This window comes from Camellia sinensis, chromosome 6 (genome assembly GCF_055761805.1).
Source record: "Camellia sinensis isolate YWXY chromosome 6, ASM5576180v1, whole genome shotgun sequence".
NCBI lineage: Eukaryota > Viridiplantae > Streptophyta > Magnoliopsida > Ericales > Theaceae > Camellia > Camellia sinensis.
Window position 1 is genome coordinate 183755534 of NC_138966.1, and position 9558 is coordinate 183765091.

The following is a 9558-nucleotide window of genomic DNA, read 5'->3' on the forward strand; positions in this document are numbered from 1 at the left end:
ACAAATTTGAATTTGTTTTATTATTTTTATATTTTTAAATAGCTAAATCTAAACTATTGAATCAACTCAAAGTGCATTTCCACCGTTGTAAGTACAGAGGTAAGAAAAGAGCTAAGGCGAGGATCCCAACTCGTACAAGAGAGGGAGGTTTGAGGTTCAATTCACCTTTGCCGCTCACTATCTTTTAGCAGCTCCCCTTCCTCATAATCTTAGGCATAGACTAGATATAAAAACTATATTTCAAATAGCAATACTAGATATCATAAAAAAAGTTTCATGAAAATAATCATGAAAGTTTTGTGACCCTTAAATTACACTTAGAATAAAACACCACACATTAATCAAGATAATCGAAGGATCATAAATCATTCATGATCATTTTCATGAAAAAAATTTCTTGATCCCTAACTTTTCTCTAATTCAAATAAGTAAATAAAAATTATTTATTGAGATGGGTCAGGGGCTGACCATGTACACATGACAAACCACATGTCATGTACCTTATTATCATCAATTAACCAAATTTCAAACACTGCAAAATCCCAGTTTCTCACATGGCCATACTCTGCCCATACCCAACACCATGTGGACCCCTTTTCATTCACATGGGTATGAATAAGTCCTCTTTCTTTCTCCTTCCCTCTCTCTCTCCTCTCTTCCAAGCCAACGTTCCTGATTTCCCTCCCACACCCTCCCAAAACAAACTTGACCGTCCCTCTGAGTCCTCAAGTCTTCCATATGGGCGGCTGAGCTTGTCCCTCTCTTGTCCCCCAAATGTAGGGTCACTTGCCTCAAACCTGCTGCTATTGCTACCGACAGCCTAGCTTTCCTTTGTCCTAAATTCATGCATTTCATATCAATCACCCCACCCCCACCCTCCCTCTCTTTATATCATATCATATCTTATATATTCATATTCATAGACATCTCTATAAAATTACCCTTCTTTGTTACACAACTACCCCATTAACACAACCAACAATTCTCTTGACTTTCTACGAATCTTGCGCAGCCTCACCAGAAAAACAAAGAACAACTCGCACGAATCTTACCCACCTCTTTCTTCTACACATAACAACACTACACAACACAATTCTTGAAGAAAGGTTATATTGATTGATCAGTTTGTTTGGAAAGTTTTGTTAGATTTGTGAAAGTCTATATTGGTTTTGAGAGATGGAAAGCTCAGTGACGTTTGAGAGCGATCTTCATTTCAAGGCAACCGAGCTCAGGTTGGGCTTGCCAGGGACTGATGAGTCTGAGAAACAAAGTTTGACTAGTGTGAGAAACAACAAGCGAGCAACGCCTGACACAGCGGAGGATGGAGGATCAGAGGGTGGTGGATCCGATGACAAAAAAAGTGACTGTGAAAGTGCACCCGCTGCCAAGTAAGTTATCTTCAATGGTTTTAGTTGATTTAAGAACATAATATACATTATAAAAGTTGTGTTTGAGATTGAATAATGAGCAACTCATTTGATGATTTGTGTGATATGGCAGAGCTCAAGTGGTGGGGTGGCCGCCAATCCGATCCTACCGGAAGAACAGCTTCTTACCAAAGAAGACTGAGGCAGAGACCGGAATGTATGTGAAAGTAAGCATGGATGGAGCTCCATATCTCAGAAAGATTGATTTGAAGGTTTACAAGGGCTACCCAGAACTCTTAAAGGCTTTGGAGAACATGTTCAAACTCACCATAGGTAAGAAACTAAGAATATTGATTGTAATCTTTGTTTATTCTTACATACACAAGTGATGTTGGGATGATAATGATTATCAATGATTCTAACCGTGATTAATTATTCAGGTGACTACTCAGAGAGGGAAGGCTACAAAGGATCAGAATATGAACCAACTTATGAAGACAAAGATGGTGACTGGATGCTGGTTGGAGATGTTCCATGGGAGTAAGTTCTCCCTCTCTCTCTCTCTCTATATATATGCACACATATGGTACATACCTTTATACTCGTGCTGATTTTTGAATTCTTCTTGCAGTATGTTCACAACAACCTGCAAGAGATTGAGAATCATGAAAGGATCAGAAGCGAAAGGCTTAGGTTGTAGGGTATAATAAACCCACAACCTGCAGAAAACCCATAACAGTAATGGAAGATCAGAAGTTGTCTCTCATGAAGACCTAATTTTCAGCTTGGGTTCTCGAAGAATTTTGATTTTGAATACCCTCTTTGTGTCAACAGTTATCTCTAGACTTCGAGTGGGAAGTGCAAGCAGAAAACAGAAAGAAGTACATTAAAATTACAGTACTTTATAAAGTTGTAGCAGAAAATCTATGGTGGTTTGAGGTCGGTCTGTGTGTGATATTGTCTTGTTTGTAGTAGTTCCATAGAACCAAAACTGCATACAAAGAAATACTTGCTTTCCAGAGCAATTGTATAGAGATATATATATATAACAATATGGTTCTCTAAGTTTTGGTTATGTATGGTGTGCACAACTTCGTTCTGCTGTCGTGCTTACTTCTATGGATTCCATCTCTTCATGTATTTCTGTAATTATTCTGCATTATATTTCCCAAAGGACTCATCTTCTACTCTCGTGACGTGCAAAAATACTTGATAGAATTTATTCCTATAGACTTTTACTGGATGACATGATGGAAAGATTAGAGTTATTCGGTTTAAAAAAAGAAGAAATAATTATTCGCTATGTTATATTGTGATTTTTGTATTTTAAGTCCTACTACTTGCATGTTCTAATCTAAGGGAAAGATCAAAGGCAAAGTTGATATACCATAGCTTATCTATCTTTCCCCGAATTCAGATATTAAGAGAGAATAGATCATAAGAAATAATTGTTCCATCAAACTACCCTTGCATTACACATTCCCTAAACACATCAATTCATCCTTTCATCATCAGAATCTTGCTGAAATTTTCTCCTTCATAAGAAGGTTGGTATTATTATTTTTTGATTTTTTTGGATCAAATCACGATAATCCCAAGTAAGAAAATGGGCCCTCGCATGCAAGGTTTTATGAACAATTATATGAAAATTTAATTAGTTCCTTCTCAAGGATCATGTAGAAATTGAAAACTAATAACAAGGCACAAGACCAAGGTTTTAAATTACGAATTAGTATAGCGGTATTGGGAGTATTAAGCGATATCAAGAATTGGGGACATTGTTGTCAATTTTTTAAATTATCATCTGCGGAAAAGAGTTTTATAGTAGTTGAACTAACCACATCAATTATGAATTGGGTCATGAATCGGCTACAAATTGATACGTATCGTAAAGCAGCAGATGCGCAAGCAATTTGAAAGAGCTGATGCTTAAGCAATTTTCATTCCCACCAGTATGCGTGGGTGTATCGGTATGGGGACCAAAAAAATTGATACATATCAGCTGATACATTGTGTATGGGATTATAAATGATAAACTACAAATCGGCCGATTTGTGTGCATGGTCATATGCATTACTACAAGGGGTTACATCGCTTACAGTCTAACCACAGAAGCCTTTAAATTCTTAAAATTCTGGAGATGTGGTTGCTATGAGAGTAGGTAATTAGGCAATGCTCTTGTCTTCCACATTGAGAAATTGGTTTTATATTAAACAATATAGAATTAGCTAATAAAGATCCTAAGTTTTCCACCCTCAATCATGTTCTTCAGCATTGGTTATATGCTGGTGAAAGCTAAAACTCATGTTGCGATTTGTAAACCACAAAACTGCACATGCTGTTGCCTCTTTTCTTTTGGTGGGTTTGGGGGGAGAGAAAGAGAAAGATCATGGTCAACAGTCGGACTAAGCGAGTAATCACAGTGGGGTAGTCAAATTAATTGAGTACTTATGGTGGGATTGGATGTTAGGATGCAGTCACTATTAAACTTAGATAAAGACCCACAGAGCTACAATTCACTGAAATTTTATGGGGAATGAACATGTTGGTTAGGTAGGTTTCTCTCTCCTATGAGAGAGAGATGGAGAGAGAGAGAGAGTCTAATTGTGTAGCTCAATGTGTTAGGAAAATGATTTTCTGCAAGGAATATTGATTTGGCTGTGATATTGCCTTGAAAATTGCCTCAGGATTAGGCTACCCAAAATCTTCAACAAGGATAGTGTTAGCTAGCTGGTGGGCATGCGATGATGTCAAAGACCATTTTATTAAGAAAATCTTATCGAGCAACGTAATGATTTTTTGTGCTTTGTGAAGATTTTATTTTAACAAATATCATATTGCAAAGGCTCATCAGTTGGAAGCCCTGTGCTACAAAGCAAATCTATCTTATTAACTTTTCACTGTAAAGATGGAATCTATCAATGAATTAATGTTTATTGATGAGTAGTATTATAATATTTGTGTTTCCAACTTTCCTTTTTCCTGCATTTATCTTTTCTCAATAAAATTTTAATAATACATTTTTAGTTTAATTAGAAAAGGAAAAGGTTCAGTGAACTTTAATTTTTTAACTTAAGTCAGGATGTGAAGTTCACGAGGTAAAAAGACATCTGTTCTACAGTATGTCAAATAAATGGTTTGAAAATTCTAGCCCGTTCTACTTTGCTTTACCTTTAATGATCGAACTTTGCTTTTAATTTTGTCTGCCTTCTCAGTAACAAAATGGAGCATACAGGTACTTGAGAAATAAGATGGGAGACAAACAACAGGTTTATGAAAGATGACTCATTAAAACCGAGTGTGAACGCATTTTTCTCTTACCTGTTGTAATTGCAAGTCCTAATATACTAGTCTGGTTGTCAGCCTCCTCTCTTTTCTTTTGCTAGCTGGGCTCCTGCATACTTGATCAGCTGTGAAAAAAAAAAACAAACACCCAGTTCAGTACCCCATTTGATGGGGGTCTATAAGGGATAAATTGTATATACACATGGTTATCAAATCTTGAATCAATTTGTGAATCGTTTTGTTAAAATGTATATCTATATAACTAATTGATCTCTTTTTTATTTATTGATAGAGGCTAAAAACGATGTCATTTCATGCATTATGTAAACAAAAACAAAAATAAAAACAAAATTAAATCACAGTGAATCATCGTGAATCGCAAATTACATCACACAATTCACTCAATTTTCTATGAATCGTTTTGGTTAAAACTTGTATCGAATCATGAATTATACGATTCTAACAACCGTGCACAACATTTGGCATAATTTACACGAAGTGGCTGCCCTTCGAACCCACAACATCAAGGTTAGTAAGCTGAGTTTTAGCCACTGAACCTACAGTTACAGGTACTAAATTATTAGGCTAGCGTAATCAGTGCAGTTTAAAGGATAAGGAAATATGACTGACATAATGCAACTAATAACAAAATCCAGAAAACAAGTCCAGTAACTAGCTGATGTAGCTTTAGCAAATCAGAAAATTGTGTTTCCTTAAAGCACTCCTAAAGCAAAGAGGTGTTCTTTAACCCTTCCTAACCAAATGTGATTAGCATTGAGTACTCTGTATTGGTAAGGAACTGTCGAATAAGCAATGTTGAAATTCAGCCAATGAAGCACTTGGCACCCAGATAACTATTTGTATGTTTTGTTTGGTGACTATAGTCCTTAGTTGGAAGTTTTGTTTGGACAGAAGCTCCAGATAGCTATTGAAAAAATACATGCTCAATACCAAAGACACTGTGCAAGTCAACAGAATGATTTTTCAATCAAAAGATCCAAAGTTGTCATTTTAACTAGAACAAATTATCAAATGGTTAAAATGTCATCAATATTTTATGCCATGAAGTGTTGGAGAAATTGAGAAACTTGTACAAGGAAGGAGGGTAGGCAAAACAAGGATGCTAAGGTAAATAAGGGACAACAAAAGGAAAGATAAATTAAAAAACCGATTAATTAGGAAATCATCTTGGTCTGGCACAGCCAACCCCAAATAATTGAGAGTTTAGGTTTTCTTGAGTTAAATTAAATAAACACTAAATAATAACAGAGTGCTAATTCAAACATACAATGCTTGAAAGAAACACATAATCTAAGCAGTATGATTACATCATTCTATCTGTTTCCTAGTTTTTCTGAAACATATCAACAATTTTCACGTGTTTCATACCAGTTTCTAAGACTTTCTTTCTTTTTAATTATGTTTTATTATTATCTATTCTAATTTCACAATCTATGTCAAACACTAGTGATGAATATGATAATCCTAAAAAGTTTGACAATAATGCCATGTAACGATGAGAAAACACATTATTTTAAGGCAGCCACCGGAACATTCAACATGTGATTTTCTTGACATATGAGGGCTCAACATTTTCAAATGCTATATACATCAGAGAGCAATCAAGCTAACTTTTCACATTCATTCTCCTTAATTAATGGCTAAGGCAATGACTACAATTAGGAATTTATGACACTCATATCATATGGTGCTTTTGTGCTATTTTTCAACATTACAATAATTTACTACAAAGTCAAAGTTTCAACAGTTAAAAGGAAAAATAATGTTTGAAGAAATATTATTAAATTTGTAAAAATTAATTATAGACCTTACGTTTGTTTTTTGAAGTGCTTTTGCTCAAATTCTTGAAACTTGAAGAATGCCCATGAACACCTATAACAAAGAACAAGATTTTTACAAACTATGATGTTTGTGAACCTGATTATATAGTTCAAATCAGACTAAACAATGCCTCGTTATCCAAATTGACTTATCAGCATTGGAGATAATCTGGTTGACAAATTCTGCTACCATAAATGGGTATTGCATAGGTTGTCTCATACATTTCAAGCTTCTGATACATCTTCAACATCATTGCAAGAGGATGAGAAATGATGGCATGCAGTAGAGAGTCGCAAAAAATAATTCTTTTTGGCATCAATTACATATCCTGAAAGCTTCATATCTTCCCCGAGTAAATTTAATATCAAATATATGTTATCTGACTCAGAATGTGACACATCTCCCATGACAAATTCATGGACAACAGAGCCCAGCTCAAACCAACTAGAACCTCTATTCTTCCTCACCTGTTTCTCCCTGATCATTGCTCGCACTTTCGCAACATCATGCCATCGCCCAGAGGCAGCATAGATATTGGATAATAGAATATAATTACCAGAATTATCCGGCTCGGACTTGAATAGCTCAGCTGCTGCAGTTTCAGCCAGCTGAATATTGCAATTGACTGCACAAGCTGCAAGTAAAGCACCCCACACAACTGAAGTGGGTCCCATAGGCATACTGCCTATAAGGTCGTGTGCCTCCTCAAGGCAACCAGCACGGCCAAGAAGGCCAACCATGCAAGCGTAGTGTTTTTCTGATGGTCGAATACCAAATGCTTCAATCATTTGTTTAAAATACCACTTTCCTTCATGGACAAGGCCCCCATGATTACAAGCAGACAAGACACCAAGAAAAGCTACTCCATCGGGTCTAACCTTTGCCCTATGCATTTCATCGAACAAAGAAATTGCATCTTGACCCAATCCATGATTTGCGAATGCTGCTATCATGGTGCTGTAACAGAGCAAGTCTTTACGATTAGCTGTTTTGAACACTTGAAATGCCTTCTTAATGCTTCCACACTTTGCATACATATCTATCAAACTAGTGACAACCCGCAAATTAGAAAAAAGTGAGGGTCCTACATAGTTTTGAATAATAGATTCAGCTGCATCTAAAATCCCTAATTGTGAGCAAGCCGAGATGATTCCTAATATAAAAGTTTCATCTGGTTCTATGCCTTGCTTCTTGAAATGTTCAAACAATTCCAACGCAGAACGAGGCTGCCCATTTTTAGCATAGCCGCCAATCATTGTAGACCAAGTGACCAAATTCTTCTCGGGCATTTGATCAAATAAACTCCTAGCACTATCAATTTCTCTAGCTTTGATATAACCGTCAATCATTATGGCCCACGACGCAACATTTTTACTTGGCATTCTATTGAAGTATTCTTTTGCAGATTCTACTTCTCCAGCTTTGCAAAAGCCTGAAATCATCAGATTCCAAGTCCCAACATCACGGATTTTCATTGCTTCAAAAGCAAAGCGAGCTACATTGAGATCACCCACCTCCATATACCCAGAAATCATCACATTCCAAGAGGCCAAGTCTTTGAGAGGCATTGCCTCAAAAAGAGCATGTGCCTCGACCATATCACCAGCCTTAGCATATCCACAAATCATGCTCGTCCACGAAATCACATTCCTCTCAACCATGATGTCAAACAACTCACGAGCAGTATCAACTCTACCGTTATTCCCATATCCAGATATCATTGAATTCCAAGAAACAACATCTCTTTCATGCATCTCATTGAACACCCGTCTGGCAAAATCAACTTTCCCACACCTCATAAACAAATCAAGCAACGCATTTGGCACTATCAAATCATACCCAAATCCATATTTCAAAACAAACCCGAAAACTGCCTCCCCATCTTTTAATCTAGTTTGTCGAGCTAAAGCCTTGAGCACCGAACAAATAGTGAAATTCAACGGTTCCACAGATTCACTTTGCATCCTGGAAAACAGCGTGAGAGCTTCTGTGTATTGAAAATTTTCAACATACCCATGAATCACTGATGTCCAAAGAAAGGAATTTGGTTGGGGAATTTTATCGAACAGCTTGCGACCATACTCAGTGGCACCAAAACGCGAGTAGAGTCGGAGGATTTTGTTGAGAATAAAGTCGGAGGAGGCGATTGAGCCGTCGATTGTAAGACGGGCATGAATGGATTTTAAGAATCTGAGGGTTTGGCAGCTCTGTAGAAGATGAGAGAGAGTGTGATTCATTTCATGGCGCGAAGAAAGAGACGAACGATAGAGAACGAAAATAACCGAAAAAACTTGATTTCAAAATGTTGGACTGATTTGATTTGAAAAAAATTTGAAATTGAACTTTGGGCTCTCAAGTTTCAACAATGGGCTCAGTAGTGTGAAAGGATGGGGCTGATCACTTGAAATAAGAGCGAAGACCAAACAGCCCAATTCCAATAAAGCCACGTCACTGTCAATATAAGTCATTATATGTATTCCAAATTCGATCACAAAATCTAATATAACACTCTTACATGGAATGTGAGTCCCATGTAAGCAAGCCGAGCCCAATTGAGTTTTCTGGTGTTCAAGCTCAAATACACCTTATGCAAGAGAGTTATAGTTGTTTCTATAATCAAATTATATACACTTATAACTTTTTTTTAATGACCTCAAAATTAATTTTATAAAAGTGCAACCAGACAATTATACATTTATTATCAAGTGTATTTAATGAAAAGGGCACTGCGAAAATAGGGGAGTGGGGGCAATGTGTGAAGCAAGAGTGGGGGAAGGGGTCATGGTAGTAGAGGACTGATGATGGTGGAAAAAGTGGCATTTGGTGGTGGAAGAGATTTTCTTTAGGCCATATTTGGTTGGGGATTTGGAATTTGGAGAGGGATTTAGAAATGAAAACGAAAAAATAGTATAAAATTAGATAAAATGTAAATATATTTTATTCATATTTCACCTAATTTTTTCCTTTTCTTTTCCAAATTTCTACTTAAATCCTCCAACCAAACACAACATTAATGATAATTTATATAAAAAATTTCAAAAATAAAAATATAAAAATGTCAAAT

General features: G+C 36.3%; 2 protein-coding genes across 3 annotated transcripts; one reads left to right on the forward strand and one right to left on the reverse strand.

Moving 5' to 3' along the window:
* Positions 1-527: 527 nt before the first annotated feature.
* LOC114287902 (auxin-induced protein 22B) lies at positions 528-2442 on the forward strand. The gene is made up of 4 exons (XM_028231355.2): positions 528-1388; positions 1501-1700; positions 1808-1907; positions 1999-2442. The coding sequence occupies exons 1-4, from the start codon at positions 1177-1179 to the stop codon at positions 2072-2074; spliced, it is 588 nt and encodes a 195-aa protein (XP_028087156.2). The 5' UTR covers positions 528-1176; the 3' UTR covers positions 2075-2442.
* Positions 2443-4501: 2059 nt separating this feature from the next.
* Positions 4502-8878, reverse strand: LOC114287903 (pentatricopeptide repeat-containing protein At2g20540). 2 transcript variants are annotated; one of them, XM_028231357.2, is made up of 3 exons: positions 6716-8878; positions 6486-6545; positions 4502-4777 (listed from the first exon to the last, which is right to left on the reverse strand). In XM_028231357.2, the coding sequence occupies exon 1, from the start codon at positions 8729-8731 to the stop codon at positions 6719-6721; it is 2013 nt and encodes a 670-aa protein (XP_028087158.2). In that variant the 5' UTR covers positions 8732-8878; the 3' UTR covers positions 4502-4777; positions 6486-6545; positions 6716-6718. The 2 variants fall into 2 exon arrangements, with proteins under 2 accessions (XP_028087158.2, XP_028087157.2); XM_028231356.2 differs by having other exon boundaries at positions 6486-8878.
* Positions 8879-9558: the final 680 nt, after the last annotated feature.